Source organism: Silurus aristotelis, assembly GCF_946808225.1.
Source record: "Silurus aristotelis genome assembly, chromosome: 1".
Lineage (NCBI taxonomy): Eukaryota > Metazoa > Chordata > Actinopteri > Siluriformes > Siluridae > Silurus > Silurus aristotelis.
This window is the reverse complement of record NC_139574.1, coordinates 14,218,547-14,240,396: the sequence shown is the minus strand read 5'-3', so window position 1 is coordinate 14,240,396 and position 21,850 is coordinate 14,218,547. Positions and strand designations below refer to the sequence as shown.

The following is a 21,850-nucleotide window of genomic DNA, read 5'->3' as shown; positions in this document are numbered from 1 at the left end:
CCTTGCTCCCAAAACACCTGATTTAAGTTTATGAGGGAATTATTTAAAAAAAAAAAAAACTTCCTGCGTTGACAAAATGTGTTGAAGCAGACAACACACTAAAATATGCAATTATATCCAGACAACGATTAGCACCTTTTGATAGGGGGTAGTAAAAAAAATAAATCTCAAGTAGGCTTTTTATTGTCATTTCTATCAATCATATATGGTACAGTACACAATAAAATAAAACAATGATCCTCTAGGACCAAGGTGCTACATAGGGCAACATAAATTAACACAAAACACTTCTCTGCAAATCAAATTCTTGTAGCAGGCAATCTTGTCCATTTAAGTAATAGACAGTGACCCACACCATAATGAATAAAAATTGGCATTTCTTACTCTGAGTTAATATTGTCAACTCCTACAGATCTGAATGGTCAAATCCTTTTGAGTATATGGAAACTTAATCTACTGATTTATACTGATGCAAGGAAAAAGTCATACTAGTCAACCTTGTACTATACATACATAGATCACAGTGCTTTAAAGTCTTTGCAATCCCAGATTTGTATTTACAGTGTTGAACCTGGTGGCAAAATGTTTAATCTTGTATTGTCCAGGCATCTCAATGTCCTGCAATGTATCAGTTATTCATTAGGGGGCGACATTTCACAGCCCCTCTGATACTCCAGCAATGCTACCCACAATGCAGTGGTTTTTTCTTTACCTGTTGGTACTTGCTTTAGTGAATTATCCGTCTGTTTCCCCCCCCCTACAGTACAGTTACTAATGCTTTTAACTCACTGGGAGGAAAAAACCTGATGTACATTCATTTTATTTCAGGAAGGACATGATCACAGTGCATGGCATGGATTTACATTCCTGTTTGTAGTAAAATCGCGAGTTTCACCTGGAAGTTTCACCTGCAGGTTCCTTAAACATTCGCCTTCATTGCCACATAGCAGTGAAGAGTCCTGGGCAAGATTGCTGAACAGGAAGTGTTTGTATCTCGGCATGGTAAGAAAACTATGTAAACTTTAAATGCCACATGCTTGTAATTTGCCTGGTGTGTAGTTGTGATTTCTGAGTGTGTTATAGTAACATCTGATTTCAAAAGTTATACATTTTCTTAAATGAATTGATTTGTGATTGAAATTTTTGTGACTTCATTTTTGTATATATTTTGGGTAAGTTATTTTGTATAGAACAGCCTGAACTGTTCTTTGAGTATCAGTCATGATCTTAGGGGAACACCAAACAAACAAACAAACAAAACTGTATCTGGTTACCTGAGCAGGTATCCGGGGGCATGTTGGGTGCGGCCTTACTGCTTCTTTTTGTTTAAGATTGTGTCTGGGTAGCATATGTTTGTTTTTACATTTATTATATATATGTTTAGTTTTATAAATAGAATAGAACAGATGAATATAGTTATATTAAATCTGACTGAAAGGCTATCAGTTATTTTCCTCCTTCATCAAGCAGCTGTACTTTTTTAACTGTTGTATAGTAGAAAGCCAGTGTTGTTACTACAAGACTGTATTAAGTCGATTTACAGGCCTGCCAGCTTTATAGAAATGAAATGATCATGTTAAACTTTGTTTTTTTCACTACTACTACTACCCAAGGTAGATCTTTAAAAACTTTCACATTTTAAATTATTCTCCTGAAAGATGTCATTTTAAAAAGCTAAACTTCATGCACATTTCTAGGAAAAAGATGGCTACTAATGGTACAAGTGATGCACCTTTTTGACTACACTGCCCTAGCATAAAGTAAAAGTATTTTATATAATATACTTTTTATTTGACCTATGAGTAAGGCCGAGGTTTCAATGGCATGGGAAAACTTTCTGTGACAACATGAGGATAAAACCTGACTCAAAAAGGAACCCAACTCCTTCAAGATTACATTGGATCATGAAATTATACATCATTATTCTTCTGTAAATGTATGTTGTAAAATCAAAGTGGATTAAAATGAGTGTTGTCGTGTTCATGATTAGAAAAGCTGCTCTTCCAGGTAGGTCAATTCACTGCTAAAAGTGTATCCACGTGAGATATTCTACAGTACATCAAAATCTGAGTTGTGAGAGCAGAAGGAGAAGTTATTTTCTTTATTTTATTGACCTTTCAATCAGCACAGAACCTTTATGGCAAAGAGAAAATTTGTTTTAGGTTCGGGTTTTAAATAAAATAATATGCAAACTAATTTTGCCACTGTAACCCTGAACCTGTGAAGCTCTAACTCAATGGTGAGTCATATTAGCATAGATCTTCAGCAGAAAGTTGAGTCATATTTTCACATTTCTAACTATCAAACAAAAGAAGCACATTAACCTTATGAATGAATTATTGAATAAAGACACGTTACCCAGTGTTCAGTCTCAGTTCACTATAGAATGCAGATGCTAATAGAGCAAAGTGTTATGAAGTCTGGTTTCAGTAAATAAAGGAAACTGAATGCAAATGTAGTTGTGGGGCTGCCCCACCTTCTGGTTGTGTAAATAATATAAATTGAATGGTATTCTTTGCTCATTGTTGGACTTATCAAAGGAGTATATTCAATCCCTGTGTAAATAGTAATGCGTTTTTGTTTAAGATGACCAATTCCATCTGTAGTTTTGAGACAACACGGTGTCATTTTAGGCTGTTACTAATATCACTGTTGAGTTCTTTCATAATAGAGTATGCTTAATATATCCAGCACAGAGCGCCTAACCGACACAACTGCAGTACACTTTATTTTTGGAAATGCAGAACTATCGCACTTCTCCCATATCATGAAAAATTTATGATGCCAGAATTTGTATATATATGTGTAAAACCCATTCAGGTGTTTTGCATCCAGCCATACTATTATCTAAAAATAGAGGTTCAGCACATTGTTTTGTTGTAATTATTGTTACAGCCTTCTTTTGCATCCTGTCTGTATAGTTTGCTGTGGTTAGCTTAGATAATAACTGGTCCTTATCTCTAATCCTGATGTACATTTTGTTGAGGGGCATTTGTCAACTGGGTAAATTGAGTCGATGTAAACAAGTGTGTAATGCTTTCCAACAGTATCGCAAAGTCTAAATCAGTTACACTATTTGTTGTAAATGTCTTGAAGGGAGTTGATTTTTATGAAACTCAGCAGTAAAAACAACCATTTTGTTAATAAGTACACTCATACATTTATTAACCAGACCAACCCACCAGTCTGTTCTGACAACAATAAATGCTTTGTCTTTGTTTAAAATAAATGTCAGGAAAAGCATCTGAAGTGTCAACCTTTTTCTATAAATTATACACTGTTTTTCAGGGGAGTAAAGATCGATATCACTGGCAAACCCAAAATGTGAAGGTCAGCGGGGTGGACGACATGGTCCTACTCGCCAAAATCAGCGAGGAAGCCATCACAGACAACCTCAAGAAAAGATATACGGATGATTTCATTTTTGTATCCTTCTAACTGGTTTTGCACATGCAGAAAACCGCCCGTAGTTTTGTGTGTGTGTGTGTGTGTGTGTGTGTGTGTGTGTGTGTGTGTGTGTGTGTGTGCTCCCATTAGGGGTCGCCATAGCGGATCATCCGTCTCCATACTGCTCTGTCCTCTTCATCTGCCTCTTTTAAACCAGCTACCTGCATGTCTTCAGTCACCACATCCATAAACTGCCTCCTTAGCCTTCCTCTTTTTCTCCTTCCTGGTGGCTTCATCCTCAGCATTTCCTACTGATATACTCCATGTCCCTCCTCTGCACATATTCAATCCATGTCCATCTCAATCGCCCCTCCCTCACTTTGTCTCCAAAACCCCCTACATGCGCTGTCCCTCTAATAAACTAATTTCTAATCCTGTCCATTGTCGTCACTTCCAACGAAAACCTCAACATCTTCAGCTCTGCTACCTCCAGCTCCACCTCCTGTCTTTTACTCAATGCCACTGTCTCTAAACCATACAACATCGCAGGTCCTATAAACTTTCCCTTTCACTCTTGCAGATACTCTTCTATCACAAATCACTCTTCTCCACTCACTTTACCCTGCCTGCACTCTTTTCTTCACTACTTTAACGCACTCTCCATTACTTGGCACTGTTGGCTACCTACACTCGTCCACCTTCACCACCTCTTCTCTCTGCAACCGCACCACTCCGCTGCCCCATTCACACACATGCACTCTGTCTTACTCCTACTCACTTTCATTCCACTTCTCTCCAGTGCATATCTCCACCTCTCCAGTCTTTTCCTAACCTGCTCCCTACTCTCACCAAAAATCACAATATCTTCTAAAACTTCATGGTCCAGGGAGACTTCTGTCAGTCTTTGTCTGTCAACCTGTCCATCACCACTGCAAACAGGAAAGGGCTCAGATCCTGATGCAGTCTAACCTCCACCTTGAACCAGTCATTCCTACTGCACACTTCACTGCAGTCACACTGTCCTTATACATGTCCAGCACCACCCTCACATACTTCTCTGACACAACTGACTTTCTCATACAATACCACAATCCTCTCTCAGCACCATTGTACGCTTTCTCTAAATCCACAAACTCACAATGCAACTCCTTCTGAACTTCTCTATACTTCTCCATCAACATTCTTAAAGTAAATATTGCATCCGTAGTTCCTCTGCATAAAACCATGCTTTTGCTCACAGATGGTCACCTCTTCTCTCAGCCTGGCTTCCACTACTCTTTTCCATAACTTCATGGTGTGACTAATCAACTTTATTCCCCTGTAGTTACTACAGGTCTGTACATGTCCCTTATCCCACCTAATGATGATAAAACACTTATGATGAAGAGACTAATTAGTGAAGACAAATAATCAAAATAGTGAATGAACAAATAGATGTGGTGAACCTGAAGGCCAAACATCAAACATACATTATAATCATCAAAATATATCATTATCTGTTACAAGGGACTTGACTACTAGTCTGCAGACATACATTGGCCCTGTGCTGATCTCTATAAACCCTTTTAAACAGTTGCCATATTTTACTGATCGTGAAGTGGAGCTGTATCAGGGAGCTGTGAGTAAAAGTTGCCTTTGTTTAATGTTGCCAATTATTTACAATGATTAATGTTGTTATACGTGGAAGTGTGTTTTTATAATCAGAAGAATGAAGAGGATGTAATGCCAAGCTGCTGCTCAGTGAAAATAGCAGGAGAATAAGGGCAGGACTGAGTTGGAGAAGCCAGAGTGGTGGGGTTTCATGTCAAAACTTGTCGTACTGTGCATGGTGAAGTTAAAATATGAATGTGTGTGGGACTAAAACTGTGCTGTAAATGTGACTGGAGAGATTTTTCTCTTTGTGTAGTTCCACCCATTTTCCTTTTAAGAGCCAGTTTGTACAGATGAGTGTTAACTTGGTTATTCAAGTTTCAATTCCTAAATTAGATGAATCACCACAATTTGTGTCTAGGGATCTCTATTAATCTGATGTTGAAATGGATTAGGTAGTGATTAAATCTGATTTCCTTCTGAATGCTTCCATCCTAGGCACAGTATGAGAATCCACCACATATTTATGCTTTGGCTGACAACATGTATCGCAACATGATGATTGATGGGGAGAACCAGTGTGTCATCATCAGGTCCGTATCATTTTACTCCAGTTCTTAACACCAGTCCTGCACAGATTCAGTGTTTCCCTGCTTATAATCTGTTTAATGGCTATCTTGTAAACTGGATCCGTTGTTTGGAGTAACGGAGACATGAAACCCTTGAACTTTTCTAATGCACTTCTTTCTGAATTAGTAGATTATTGTGTGTTTTGTGTGTGTGTGTTTACATAATGGTTTTAGTGGAGAGAGTGGAGCAGGAAAGACAGTAGCAGCCAAGTACATCATGAGTTACATCTCCAAAGTTTCAGGAGGTGGACCTAAAGTTCAAGTAAAGATTTATTAATTTTTTATTTAGTGTATTCTAATGCATGTGGTGAGCTGGAAAGCATTTGGAATACAATGATTATAAGGTGTAATTTTGTATAATTATTTTTAAATGCTTTCCACTTCAATGTGTAGCCTTTTATTTCTGATCAGAGTCTAATTTGTACTTTATTCTCTCTATTGGTTACTTAATGATGTAAAATTATAAGCTTGATCTTGCATTGTCATGATCTTGTGGAATAAAGTGTCTCATTGCCTCCCTCTCTCTCCCCCTCTCTCTCTCTCACTCTCTCTCTCTCTCTCTCTCTCTCTCTCTCTCTCTGTCTGTCTGTTCAGCATGTCAAAGACATCATCCTTCAGTCTAACCCTCTGCTAGAAGCGTTTGGGAATGCCAAGACAGTGCGTAATAACAACTCCAGTCGCTTTGTAAGTCGAGCTACTAGATAATTCTAAACTCTAGAATCTCTTATTTCCAGACTGTATGTTATGATCTAGTGGATTTATTTTAAATTATTCAGAAGGCCTCCACCTTTACACAAGGGCACATTACATTTGCAGCACTTCCATTAAGATTTGTTATGCATTCCAGTTCCAAAACCTTCAGGCTAGTGTTAACAGCACACTGTCTTTTAACAAGTCAAGACTTGTTAGTGTTGTGTTGTGTGTGTTTTTTTTTTTTTTTTTATTTCTTATAAAGATTGTCAAGAGAGTGATCTACAGGGTTGTGAAAGTACAGAAACTGTTTTAATGTACATTAGGGCATTGTACCAGTGAGTGTGGGCATTAGATTTTAGACTGCAGCCTATTTCCTTGACATTAACATAATCTACCACGTGTTCCTTCAGGGAAAATACTTTGAGATCCAGTTTAGCCGAGGGGGAGAGCCTGATGGTGGAAAAATCTCTAACTTCCTGTTGGAGAAGTCCAGGGTTGTGTCTCAAAACCACGGGGAAAGAAATTTTCATATTTATTACCAGGTAAAGCTTTGAAATCTGCTCTTCTGTTTATGTAGTGCACTGCATTGTAGTATTAATATAAAAGATCAAATTAGAAATTGTTAAAGAATTTAGTCCTCAAAAATTGTAAGATGGGTTTCATGTACCTTCTTTAAAATTATATATTGCAGCATTAGAACTTTGAAAAATTATAAATCAATAAATAAAATTAAACGGTACTAATCTAAAAAATGTTAGCCCCTCTCTGTTTATGCTTTTTTGGATGTTTAAGGTCCCTGAAAAATGTAATCTCTGTAATCTAAATGTAATCTTGTGATTTCTACAGCTTTTGACAGGGGCTTCCGAAGAGCAGAGGGAAAATTTGGGTGTCACTTCTCCTGACTACTACTTTTACATGAACCAATCTGGTACCTACACTGTGGATGACATCAATGACAAGAAGGATTTCTCTGACACTATGGTAGTCTTTGTACAATATTTTAACTAATTAATGCTTACATAAACTAACTAGTTTATGCAAAACTATTTAACATTACTAATATTTGCCATTTGTCTTTCCTGTGTGTTTAGGAGGCCATGTCAGTTATAGGTTTGTCTTTGGACGAGCAAGATGCTGTGTTGCAGATTGTGGCAGGGATTCTTCATTTGGGCAATATCAATTTCAGAGAAGACGGCAACTACGCAATGGTGGAGAGTGAAGATTGTAAGTATAATAGAGATGTTAATGATATATAATATATATATGTGTGTGTGTGTGTGTGTGTGTGTGTGTGTGTGTGTGTGTGTGTGTGTGTTTGTTACACTTTATAAAATGCAAAGTAAGCTGACAGAAGAAAAATCAAAATTAAGTCAATATTTTGTGTCAAATACTTTCAATTCTCAATTCTTACACTTATACAAATTCAGGGATTTTGTAGGATCAGATGTATGATCAGCCAATTATATTGGTAAGGTGCTAATGATCATCAATTTAATATGTAGGTTTGAACAAAGTCATTAAATGAAACAGAAACAGACACAGTGTAGTTATACTGCATCAGCCAGGTCTCTCCCAGACAAAGATTTCGAAGCAGACTGAGATTTCAAGATTGGAAGAAGCTCAAAAAAATTGGCAACGTTTACGACTATATAACCTAATGCAGTGGCTGAAAGACATATCCTGCTTACTTCCATACAACATTGGAAGATCTCCAAAACTGGATGAATCAAGTTGGACCCAGGTATACTCATTTGCTGTCTGGTAGAAGTCTAGTAGAAGTGTAGCAAAAGCCACACCTCCTATGTGGAAAAGCTAAGCAATTCAACTATGCATTAAAACATAAGAACTAGGTTGCCGATTGTGATGAGTCAAAATCTGTAATATTTGGCAAAGATCTGGAAAGTGGTGCAATAACAAATGTGTGCAGGCAACATTAAAGCAAGGTGAAGGTTCCTTGCAATTTGGGGCTGCATTTCTGCAAATGGAGTTGGAGATTTGGTCAAGATTAATGGTGTCCTTAATGCTGACAAATACAGAAGAATACCATCAGGGAGTTGTCCGATTGGGCCACCAAATTTATTTTGCAGCAGGGCAACAACCCCAAACATACAGGGAATATTATTAAGATATAGAACTATAAGAACTGTTTTCAGTGTAGAGAAGAACAAGGAATCCTGAAAGTGATCAGTTGGCCTTGACAGAGCACTGATCTCAAAATCATCGAGTCTGTCTGGAATTACTTTGAGATAAATATTAATATTTTTTTCTCTGTTCTCTTTGTAAATTTATAAAATTAAACACCTAAAATATATATTATTGAAGGAATTCTTACTTTCCACCATTTCTTCACACCTGCCTAAAACCTTTGCACAGTACCTATTTTATATATATGTATGTATGTATGTATGTACACACTTGCAGTAGTAAAGACAGGAGTCACTGTGGTTGCTTAGCTGTATAACTGTGGCTTTGTGTATACAATGCACTGTTGTTAGGTATTGATGTGTGGCAGCCTGGGAAAGCCTTAAACAAAGTCACCCTTACCATTTTAAAATATGTTTCACTTCCACATATAAAAGCAACAACCAGAAAAGTATAGTACAGTGGAACCCAGGTTATGTCGATGTCCTAGGGGGTTGCCAAAAAGCATCGAGGTAACCGATGATCGAGATAAACGAAAATCAATATGGCGGCAATATATTAACGTGCTTGAAATTTCTTTATGTACATGATGTGCGTTAATAAATGAGAATGTGCATGCACGTGTTTTTGGAGAGTTTTTTTACACAACAGCGTTGCCGCGATTCGTTTGAAAAAGGCATGCTATAAAAATGTACTGTACATACAGTACATGTTTGTTAACTGTCAGCAATCCACCTGCCACGCCCCCTTCGGCGTAGCAGGTGCTTTCTCGGCCGCTTTCTCTGAAGCGCCCAGCTTCAATCGCGCACATATGGTGCTCGTTTAGCATCATCACCAGCTCCTATTTAAACTTCCACACTCTCACTGTCCGTTATTGTTGGTATATGTTGGTTCACGGCGCTCATGCGTATCCCGGTACGTGCCTTCCCACCGGCACTCTCTCAACGGCTGCGCTTTTCTTCCCAAAGCGCATCCCGGACCCCCCCGATCCTGCCGTTGTTCATTCTATGCTTTTGCTGCTCATCTCACGTTCCGCGCTGCGTTCCTATCATGCGCGGCTTTCACCTCCCGTTAATCGCATAACATTTAACAACAAAAGGCATATGTGCACTAACTAACAGCAGAGATTCACCAGTATACAATACAACACCTGTAGCAGCTGTAAGGCTTGATTTTTCCGCCACTTTCGCGAGTTCTTCTGCGGCTGCACAGTGCCGATCGAGATAACTGACGTTAATTGGCAAATTTTTCCCCCCTTGTGCTCGAGATATCAGGATTAGTCGACATAAAAAACATATACGTCGACATAACCGATAAAAAATGCTAAGACAAAGCGAGAATTTGGCGGTTCCACTTCAAAAACGTCGACTTAATAGGGTTGTCGAGTTCACCGAGGTCGAGATAACCGGGTTCGACTGTAGTAATATTTTAAAGTCTGGTCTGGTTACCAACAAAGGTGAAAATAGAAAAAAAATGCATTTAAAAGTTTTATTTTGACCTAAATGAAAGACAACACCACAGTGACTAACATTGTCCTTTATTTAGTGAATTGCATTTGTATTTTAAGGTGAATCGTTACTCATTAGTTTTCTTCCCTTCTAAAGATCCCCACATTCTGACATTTTATTTTTGCTTTTCCATCAATCTTGTGTAGTTCTTGCTTTCCCATCCTATCTTTTGGGAATATCTCAGGATGGCTTGAAGAAGAAACTGACTAGTCGTATCATGGACAGTAAATGGGGAGGCAAGACTGAGAGCATTTCTGTCACTCTGAACACAGAGCAGGCCTGTTTTTCACGCGATGCTTTGTCAAAAGCACTCTATACCCGACTTTTTGACTTCCTCGTTGATGTAAGTCTTCAGCTTTGAATAAATATTTGTAATTTACACTTTTTAGATGAATTATAAGTTATTCATCAAATCTGTATTCCAGTATTGCTGAGAACTTTTCATTAAAAAACTTACATCTTTATCCATTTTGTGATTTGCTATATATATATATATATATAATTTACACAATGCTGGAAATACAGGTCATATTGTACGAGAAAATTTATGTTGTGTTTTTTCTCATAATTTCATTACTCTTCATTTCTGTTCCATATAGTCAATAAACAAAGCCATGCAAAAGGACCACGAGGAATTCAATATTGGTGTTCTGGATATTTACGGCTTTGAAATCTTCCAGGTACGAATTTATCATTCAGTACAGAAGAAAGTGTTAATTGAACAATGAAACTGCATTTTATTTTAACAAGCAGTGTGTTCATCTTATTTGTGTTATTTTCAGCAAAATGGATTCGAGCAGTTCTGCATAAACTTTGTGAATGAGAAGCTTCAGCAGATTTTCATTGAGCTCACTCTGAAGGCTGAGCAGGTCAGCAGCACTTTTTTGCATCTTAACATAAACCACAGTGTCTCTTTTTAAGTCTATAGGATGAGATTATCTACATTTCTCCTATTTCTGTTTACAGGAAGAGTATGTACAAGAAGGAATCAAATGGACCCCAATTGACTACTTTAACAATAAAATCGTATGCGATTTAATTGAGTCCAAAGTGGTGAGTTTTTGTTATATTTAGAAACCTATTGTCATGAAATTGACATTTAATTGCGCATCACGAAATAATACTTGCCCTCTGATGTTCCTAGAATCCTTTGGGGATCATGAGCATTCTGGATGATGTCTGCGCTACCATGCATGCCAAGGGTGAGGGTGCAGATCAAACTCTGATTCAGAAGTTGCAGACGCAGATCAGCTCTCACGAACACTTTAACAGCTGGAACAAGGGTTTCATAGTGCATCACTATGCAGGCAAGGTAAGAAGCCCCTAATGCAGTCCTTGCCATATACTAGTATCTGATACATTATATAAGCAGTACATTAAAGTACACAAAGAACCCACTTTTAATTTATCTTGCATAAAATGTTATTTTAAAAAAAGCTCTTTATTATTTAAATTTCTTAAAAGCTGTTTTTTTTATGTTCCTCCAAATATTTGGTATAATTTTAGTGCTTCAAAATGTGTAAAGAAAATGTTTTATACCTTCAGTCCAAACTATTTAAAGCAAGATTTATTAAATTGTCTTTTTAAGTAGGTTGAAAAAAATTGGACAAAAAAAAAACCTAATACCTGTATAAAGCTTTATCAGAAATGCACAGTTTTTAATATATAATTTTTGCTTTTTGGTAAATTCCCATGTAAAAATTTAATAAGACTTTTTTCTTGTACTCACACCAGTGAAATGCACTGCTTTACCTGCACATTAATTTAATTCAAAATGGCAAAACAAAAGCTCATAATGTAGTAAATACTAGTATGCCTTTGTTTTTCTTAATTAGTTATTTCTGTTACTGTTGTTTTGACACAAGCGATTGAAAAATAAATGTTACTGCTTACCAGATTAGTGTCAACAGATTTACGCAAGTGATGGTGCTTATTTTTCTCGTAGGTATCATACAATGTGAGTGGCTTTTGTGAGAGGAACAGAGATGTGCTCTTCAATGACATCATCGAGTTAATGCAAAGTAGTGAATTGTAAGTATGGCTCACTAGAGCTAATTTCTGGGCTTTGAGAGAACCTTGAAAATTTGAGAAAATTATTTGGATTTGATGAATTTCAACAGTCTTTACTTTTGAAATGATCGAATTCTATAAAGATCACAGGTCAAGAAATGCTTGTAAACATTAATGACTTTAATTCTCCAACTTATTTGTGGGAATGTAATTTTTTTCTTAATCTGTTCTTGGTGCTGCATAATAATATTATTATTATTATTATTATTGTTATAAATATTGCTGCAAGCAGTAATTACCGGGTTCAAGCAACTAAAGCATTGATGTGCATAAGAAAAAAAAAACATTAGGAACATGCCTGCCCTGAGAATGTGTCTTACTCTTCAGTGACAGTCGCTGAAGCAGAGTTGAGCTTTTCAAAGCTGAAACTAATCAATGGGGGAGACGTTGGGTCGTGACGTGGTTCACCCAGGGCATCATTTAAGCTAAAAGCGCCAATGGTGGTATTTAATTAGCACCAACCTACAGTTCAGCATCAGTTCAACATCAAGCAGAACATTTTGAGAGGAATAAATGATGAAAGAATTATTTGCAGGATTTTTTTTTTTTGTAAGTCGTTGAAAAGAAGGTTTTTGGCTCATGATAAGTGTAATAGACATCAATCAATGTTTGACTCATTAATTTCGTTTTATTGAAAGATTGGTGTTAAGAGTAACAGTAGAGTCTTTTTCACATAAACTAACTTGATTAAGCAAAAGTCTTAAAAAAAAGAAATGATAAAAAGACATAACCATAATCAATTATAGTACTTGGATACTGGATACCTAGTACATGCTGGGTATCTGTCGTCCACGTCTCTCGCGCTCTCTCCCTCTCGATCGTTCGAGAGATATATATATATATATGTGTGTGTACAGTATCTTACAAAAGTGAGTACCCCCCTCACATCTCAGCAAACAATTTCGTATATCTTGTCAAGGGACAATACTATAGAAATAAAACTTGGATGTTCTTTAGAGTAGTCAATGTGCCACTTGTATAGCAGTACAGATTTACTGTCCTCTAAAAATAATTCAACATGCAGCAATTGTTGTCAAAATAGCTGGAAACAAGTGAGTACACCGTGAGTGAACATGTCAACGCTGTGTCCTAAGTGTCAATATTTTGTGTAAGCACCATGGTTATCCGGCACTGCTTTTATCCCCCTGGGCATGGAATTCACCAGAGCTTCACAGATTGTTGCTGGGATTCTCTTCTACTCCTTTATAATGACATAACAGAGCTGCTGGATGTTAGACACATGGTGCTTCTCCACCTTTCACTTGAGGATGCTCAATAGGGTTCAGGTCTGGAGACAAACTTGGCCACTCCATCACCTTCAGCAAGGCAGTTGTCATCTTTGTAGTATGTTTGGGGTCGTTATTATGTTGGAAATCATCCGTTAGGCCCAGTTTTAGAACAGAGGGTGTCATGTTCTGCTTCAGAATGTCACAGTACATGTTGGAATAGATGAACCACAGCTCCCCAGTACCAGCAGCACTCATGCAGCCCAAGACCATGATGCTACCACCATCATGCTTGCCCGTAGGCAAGACAGTTTTCTTGGTTCTCCTCACCCGGGCGTCGCCACACATGCTGGACACCATCTGAGCCAAACAAGTTTATCTTAATCTCATCAGACCACAGTACATGGTTCCAGTAATTCATGCTCTTGGACAGGTTGTCTTCAGCAAACTGCATTTTGTAAGCCAGCTTCAGAAGAGGCTCCCTTCTGGGACGAAGATCATGCACTGACAAGCAGACCTTTCGCTTCTGCAACATCTAAAGCAATCTTGGCAGCACTTGTGTCTGTCTTTTAAACCAGCTTCTGCACCTGACACACAGCACAAGGACTTAACTTCTTTGATGGACCCTTGCGAGGCCTTTTCCGACTGGAACCCGTCTTGGAAAACCTCTGTATGACTCTGGCCACTGTACTGATACTCAGTTTTAGGGTGTTACTGATCATCTTATAGCCTCGGCCTCCTTTGTGGAGAGCAACAATTTTTATTCTCAAATCCTCAGAGTTTTTTGAGGTGCCATGTTGAACATCCTGTGGTATATACAAAAAATGCTAAAATGGTTGCTGAAATGTGAGGAGTGTACTCAATTTTATGAAATATTGTATATAAAAGTTATAATGATACACGTTTGTAGTCTTTTTAATAATTAAAAAGAAATTCACTTCAAAAATTTCTTTTTGCAAATAGCGCCTTTATTCAAGACCTTTTCCCAGAAAATCTTGAGGCTGAGAAAAAGGGTCGACCCACCACTGCGGGCGCCAAGATCAAGGTTAGTCTTTAATCAAAAAAGAAAAACTAAATTCCACAAATGAACCGATTAATTATCCATTGCTCTTGCTCTTGTAGAAACAGGCCAATAATTTGGTGCATACACTGATGAAGTGCACTCCCCATTACATCCGCTGCATCAAACCCAACGAGACCAAGAAACCACGGGACTGGGAGGAGAGTAGAGTGAAGCACCAAGTGGAGTATCTGGGTCTGCGGGAAAATATCCGTGTACGGAGAGCTGGCTATGCCTTCCGCCGTGCTTTCAAGAAGTTCTTACAGAGGTAAACTTCACAAATATTCACTTTGAAAACCCCAGAAACACTTAACCATTGGGGTAGCTTTTGAACAAACACTCAACTTTTAACTAACAAAGACTGTTGCACACAGATACGCAATCCTGACTAAGGAGACATATCCACAGTGGCGTGGCGATGAAAAACAGGGCGTCCTGCACCTTCTGAGGTCAGTCAACATGGAGCCAGACCAGTACCAACTGGGCAAGAGCAAGATATTCATTAAGGCCCCAGAATCAGTAAGTTTCGTATTTAGCTGGTAATTTTTGTTTGTAATAATTTTTTAAGTGCTCCCTAATTTGAGCCATGTCCCTCTCTCACTGCTCTAATTGTTATCCCTGAGAGATTTATTTTAGTTCTGAGCAAATTACAGTACATTTATGTTTGGCACAGTGGGGGCATGTGATAATATATTGAGGTAATTTAGTATCATAAAAGGGAATAAGGAATCTTTTCCCTGAACGCAACAAAGAAAAGAGTCCATTGTTGGGATAGCTGAGGTCCTTCACAAGGAAGTGATGCTACCTGTCAGAACGCTCTCAATGGTACAAGTGTAAAAAGTCTTTAGCACCTGAGAGGGTAGTTTAGAGTCCCTTAAGCGTCTCAGATGGTACAGACGCTGCCAGGCCTTTTTTTACCAGGGTGTTGGTGTGACAGGACCAAGACAGGCCCTGTGTGATTTGAACACCTGGGTACCGGAATCTGTCCACTCTCTCCACTAGGGTCCCGTTGATGTTTAGCGGTTGGTATGACCGCTCCTGCTTCATGCTGAAGTCCACTATTAACTCCTTAGTCTTGCTGACGTTCAGGAGAAGGTTGTTCTCCTGGCACCATCTCTTCAGGTTTTTAACCTCCTGTAGGTAGGCCGTCCCGTTGTTGTTGGAGATCAGGCCCACCACAACTATGTCGTCAGCAAACCTAATGATTGTGGTGGAGTTGGAAGTGGCCACACACTCGTATTTGTACAGTGAGTACAGCAGTGGGCTCAGAACACAACCCTGGGGGGCTCCAGTGCTAAGGGTGAGGGTGGATGAGGTGTGTTTTCCAACCCATGAGGTGTGTTTTCCAACTCACCGTAGTGTGGAGGAAATGAGCAATGGCGTCCTCAGTAGAACGGTTCTGGCGGTATGCAAACTGTAGAGGATCTAGTGTGTCTGGTAGTGATGCAGTGAAGAAGTCTCTGACCAGTCTCTCAAAGCACTTCACCACTACTGAGGTCAGGGCTACCGGGCGGTAGTCGTTGAGGCAGTCGGGCTGGGGTTTCTTTGGGACAGGAACAATGGTGGACTGTTTGAAGCATTAAGGGGACAACAGACTGTTCCAGTGAGAGGTTGAATATCTCAGTGAACACGGGTGCTAGCTGGTCAGTGCAGTCTTTCAGAACCCGACCTGTGATGCCATCTGGTCCTGCTGCCTTCCTGGTATTCACTGTCTTGAATGCCCTCCTCACATCATGCTCCGAGATGGTAAACGTGTTTACCTCTCCGGCTCTCTCTGCGTGCATGCTGTTGATGGTCATTCTTAAAGATGGTGCTCTGTAGTGTGTGAATAAATATAAATATATATAATAATACCTTTTATATTGAACAAAATTAGAAGGCTATGATCAATCCTCAAAGACGGTTTAAAAATGTTCCATTTAAATATTTAGTGTTATCTCAAGTATTTTAATATATTTATTTTTTATATTTAACATTTTTCTCTTTGAAACTGTGACATTATAAGTAGATACTGCAAATTACGGTACATTTATGTTTGGCACAGTGGGGGCATGTGATAATATATTGAGGTAATTCAGTATCATAAAAGGGAATAAGGAATCTTCAGGTACTTTTAAAGTTAGTTTAATAAAGAGATTATTGATTGCTAAAGCTTTTATTTTATAATGTTTAGTGGATATGCTGTTTAGGTTAGTTGTTGTTTCTTCTATTATTATTAGTTAAACTCTCAGGAACAAAAGACTTGACTAGCAAGTCATATTGAGAGTAATGATGGTTTAAAGTTGTGCATCACTCAGTCAGCCACTGTCTCCTGTAGCTATTTCTTCTGGAAGAGATGAGGGAGAGAAAGTATAATGGATTTGCTCGGGTCATCCAGCAAGCCTGGCGTAAGCATATAGCAGTTCGCAAATATGTCCGGATGCGAGAGGAAGGTAACATCATTCACTCTAAAATCGATTGTTTCTTAATCGTATTTTTGCTTCCTAAAATCCCTTAAGTCACGTTTTAAAACTGGGCTCTTGTCATTTCAGCATCTGACATCCTGTTAAATAAAAAGGAGCGGCGGAAAAACAGTTTGAACCGGAACTTTGTGGGTGACTACATTGGCACAGACAGTCGCCCTGAGATCCGGCAATTTGTCGGTCGCAGGGAAAGGATTGAATTTGCTGATGTGGTGGTGAAATATGATCGCAGATTTAAGGTATAATAACGTTTTTTTTTTTTTTTTTTTTTTTTATCAGAGTAGCAACAACCTTGTTGATTCTGCTGTTACAAGGCATTATTTCTGTATTCTCACTCAATATTCACAGACTGTCAAGCGTGATCTGATCTTGACATCCAAGTTCCTCTACTTGATTGGTCGGGAAAAAGTAAAGCAAGGCCCAGAAAAGGGACAGATTCGAGAGGTGCTCAAGAGGCAGATTGAGCTGGCGAAAATTCAGTCTGTTTCTCTGAGGTATGTCAGTTTATTTTTACAAAATTAAAACACCATCACATCTTTTACCTGTGTAATATTAACAGCAATCATAAATAAATGTTAGAGCTGCACTAATGACCTTTTTATTTGAATACAGTACTCATTTAAATATAGAGAATGGACGGAAACCCAAAACTAATCCGATATTTGAAATTCTCACGGTAATCAAACTGGCTATATGTAAGGGTCTGTTCCAAGTAATGTTAAACATAACCGATGGTGTTTGTGTGACTTGAAACAGTTTCTCTAATGCGTACACATGCTAACTCTGTGCTAGTCAACATTACACATTTACATCATAAAATATATTACATCAGTGATTCAAATTTTTTATGAAATCAGTATTTCTGATATTGCTACAGATGCACACAATGATTTTTACTTTCATCTACTTCTCTCCTTAAAGCACCCTGCAGGATGACTTCTTCATTGTGCACGAGGAGCAATATGATAGTGTAATGGAGTCTGTCTTTAAAACAGAGTTTTTAAGTCTTCTTTACAAACGTTACGAGGAAAGGACTCAGAAGAAGTTACCACTGAAGTTCAACAACCTGTAAGTCTCTTATCAGTGTTTGATTTTATAGACTTTGTGTATGAGATGTATAACTGCAGTGTTTGTTATAATAAAACATAACTTTTATCTTTCAATAACAATAAAACACTATAATCAGTAGTTTAACTTAATCAACTTGATGTTACCATTAGAATGAATTTTAATATAGATGTGAACTGAATTTGTCAAATTTATTGCTCTTTCCAGACTTGAATTTAAAGTCAAAAAAGGTGGTTGGGGGCCGTTTGCCTCTGCTGGCTCTCGGCAGGTCCAGTTTCAGGTGGGCCAGGGAGATAACGTTGTGCTCAAACCGAGTAACAAGACACTAATTGTGAGTGTTGGACCAGGTCTTCCCAAGAACTCAAGTGAGTCTTTTATTCATTCTGTGTATATTCACTTCGGAGTGCTGCTCTCATCTTCCTCATCGAAAAATTTATTATATCTATATTTAATGATCACATTTTTTAAATGCAACTTTTAAGTAGAATTTTAATGCTTTCTGTCTCTTCAGGGCCCACTCGTCTGGACAAGCGAAAGAGCAAATACATACGAAATCAGAACCCAGGGAGATACTCAAATGGTAAGAGACCATTATTACATGCACAAGCTTAATTGAACAAACCTTGACTCACAAAACATCCTTGTCCTATTCGAAACTGGACATAAGTAGTTACTTTCATCTACAAAGATGAGATTCACTCACTCATCTTAACAGTTTCACAATACTCTCATCACCTGCTTTAAATCTTTATCCTGTACCAAACAACTGGAATGGTAATAAGCTTTCCTGCTTATTACATACAAGTAAAGCAAGTTTTATGGTGACTTTAAAATGGATAATCAAATCAAATTTTATTTGTCACATACACATGCATACAGATTACGACATGCAGTGAAATGCTTTATATGACTGTCCGGCATGAGGGAATAGTATGGGAAGAAAAATAAAACAAGGAAAAAGAGGCAGATAAATAAAGCATATAAACTATGTAAGATATAAAATATATAAAGATATATGAGTAAATTTGTATATACAAGGTATGCTTGTGACAGTAAACAGTAATCACATAAGGTTGATGCGATTGTTCTTAAAGTGACTGTGTGCGGTGTGGTGTGGTATTAAGTGCACTGTGCTGTGCAAGTCCACAGTTAAAGTGACAGTCCAGAGATTTAAGTGTTGTAATTCGAAAGAAAAATATTTGCAGAAAAGTGTGGCGATGGAGAGAGTGGACCAGCTTTCAGATCCTGGGTGTTTCCTGGTTCAAACTCCGAATGGCCTGCGGAAAGTAGCTCCTCCTCATTCTCCTGGTGTTTGCTTTCACGGAGCGGAAGCGTTTCCCTGAACGCAACATAGAAAAGAGTCCATTGTTGGGATGGCTGAGGTCCTTCACAAGGAAGTGATGCTACCTGTCAGAACGCTCTCAATGGTACAAGTGTAAAAAGTCTTTAGCACCTGAGAGGGTAGTTTAGAGTCCCTTAAGCGTCTCAGATGGTACAGACGCTGCCAGGCCTTTTTTTACCAGGGTGTTGGTGTGACAGGACCAAGACAGGCCCTGTGTGATTTGAACACCTGGGTACCGGAAACTGTCCACTCTCTCCACTAGGGTCCTGTTGATGTTTAGCAGTTGGTATGACCGCTCCTGCTTCGTGCTGAAGTCCACTATCAACTCCTTAGTCTTGCTGACGTTCAGGAGAAGGTTGTTCTCCTGGCACCATCTCTTCAGGTTTTTAACCTCCTGTAGGTAGGCCGTCTCGTTGTTGTTGGAGATCAGGCCCACCACAACTATGTCGTCAGCAAACTTGATGATTGTGGTGGAGTTGGAAGTGGCCACACACTCGTATTTGTATAGTGAGTACAGCAGTGGGCTCAGAACACAACCCTGGGGGGCTCCAGTGCTAAGGGTGAGGGTGGATGAGGTGTGATTTCCAACCCATGAGGTGTGTTTTCCAACTCATCGTAGTGTGGAGGAAATGAGCAAAGGCGTCCTCAGTAGAACGGTTCTGGCGGTATGCAAACTGTAAAGGATCTAGTGTGTCTGGTAGTGATGCAGTGAAGAAGTCTCTGACCAGTCTCTCAAAGCACTTCACCACTACTGAGGTCAGGGCTACCGGGCGGTAGTCGTTGAGGCAGTCGGGCTGGGGTTTCTTTGGGACAGGAACAATGGGGGGACAACAGACTGTTCCAGTGAGAGGTTGAATATCTCAGTGAACACGGGTGCTAGCTGGTCAGTGCAGTCTTTTAGAACCCGACCTGTGATGCCATCTGGTCCTGCTGCCTTCCTGGTATTCACTGTCTTGAATGCCCTCCTCACGTCATGCTCCGAGATGGTAAACGTGTTTACCTCTCCGGCTCTCTCTGCGTGCATGCTGTTGATGGTCATTCTTAAAGATGGTGCTCTGTAGTGTGTGAATAAATATAAATATATATAATAATACCTTTTTATATGGAACAAAATTAGAAGGCTATGATCAATCCTCAAAGACAGTTTAAAAATGTTCTCTCAAGTATTTTAATATATTTATTTTTTATATTAACATTTTTCTATTTGAAACTGTGACATTATAAGTAGATACTGTAAGAGACGTCATTTATTTAAGCATAAATTGGGTTGTTAAAAAAAAAAAAAAAATCCTTTGATTTGATTTCAGAGCACTCATCACGCACTAATCAAGGAGGGGCAAACCGGAGCCGTCAGACCAACTCCAGAGCATCCCTGCTGCGCCAGCAGTCCACTATAGATCAGCCCACGCTTCCCCGATACCATGGTCCTCGGGCCAAACAGAATCAGACCCTGAGCAACAATGATCTGGGATTCATGAAAGTTCCTGACCAGGGAGTAGCAGGGTAAAAGGAAATTAATTAGGCATTTTTTACATTCTTTACTCAAAACTAATTCAGTGATCACAAAACAAAGAAAATTGCATATTTATTATCGATGATTACATCATTTATATAGATCACATGATATATATGCTATCATCTAGGAGCTAAGAATGATTTTCTTACCTTGCACCATGTATACTTTTATCATTGTTTACTTATTCACTATAGTCTTCATCGGCGAATGTCAAAAGAGGTTAAGCCTGTTCCTGGTGCAGGGGTTCAAAAGCCTGCACCGAAACCCAAACCTCGCACCCCACAGTGCCGTGCTCTGTATGCATATGATGCCCAGGACACTGATGAACTCAGCTTTAATGCTAATGACGTTATAGATATCTTAAATGAAGGTAAAAATCACCAGAAAATACTGACAAGGATCGCAGACATTACACATGTAACAGCATATATGCATTCGTCTGCCTATGGTCACTTATGTTTGTTCTCTGTTCAGACCCATCAGGTTGGTGGTATGGTCGTCTAAGGGGAAGAGAAGGCATGTTTCCTGGGAACTACGTTGAGAAGCTTTAGATCCAGACCCTAGCCTTTGGGAATTATTTTTGAGCATTCATAGATCAAGCCCAAGTACACAACTAATTAGGAGATAGTATGATCAAATTAATATATACACAATAGACCTGAGACTCTTCATATACATATCAGAGACAAAATATTCAAATGGATAATTTTATCCTTATCTTCATGACCGTGTTTTATACAGGACATTTAAATGTATTGTAAAAGCTTTTTTTTTAACAGTCATAAGATGTATTTTTTACACAGTTTTAGCCTAGGGACATATGTGTAGTCATTATGTTTTAAAATCATAAACTGTTTTTATAAATGTTTTTATATCTGACAAACGTGTCATCTGGATGTACACACAAAATGAAAAACAAATAAATATCTATAAGAACAAAAAAAACTAAACAGAAAACCAATGTGTTTTATACCAATTTGTTGTAATGATCTTTGGTTTAGTATATTGTGCAACATCCTAATAGGCCTAATGCGCTACAACAGTTCCAAAAGCTGTTCTCATACACTTAATCACATTTTGAACATATATAATTTATATATATATATATATATATACGTTCAATAATCTAGCTATTAGAAATTTGTGTAAGTTATGGG

The 21,850-nt window shown here is 38.4% G+C and overlaps 1 protein-coding gene across 1 annotated transcript; it reads left to right on the top strand.

The window, feature by feature from the left end:
• Positions 1-700: 700 nt before the first annotated feature.
• On the top strand, positions 701-21,638 carry myo1eb (myosin IEb). Its single transcript, XM_083545136.1, has 27 exons — positions 701-1,002; positions 3,289-3,426; positions 4,916-5,005; positions 5,476-5,570; positions 5,781-5,868; positions 6,201-6,290; positions 6,710-6,841; positions 7,146-7,280; positions 7,391-7,523; positions 10,096-10,292; positions 10,549-10,629; positions 10,732-10,818; positions 10,916-11,002; positions 11,094-11,261; positions 11,895-11,980; positions 14,209-14,290; positions 14,368-14,573; positions 14,680-14,824; positions 16,623-16,737; positions 16,837-17,006; positions 17,116-17,261; positions 17,689-17,835; positions 18,043-18,200; positions 18,347-18,415; positions 20,485-20,680; positions 20,888-21,063; positions 21,168-21,638. The coding sequence occupies exons 1-27, from the start codon at positions 1,000-1,002 to the stop codon at positions 21,242-21,244; spliced, it is 3,297 nt and encodes a 1,098-aa protein (XP_083401262.1). The 5' UTR covers positions 701-999; the 3' UTR covers positions 21,245-21,638.
• The last annotated feature ends 212 nt before the right edge of the window (positions 21,639-21,850 follow it).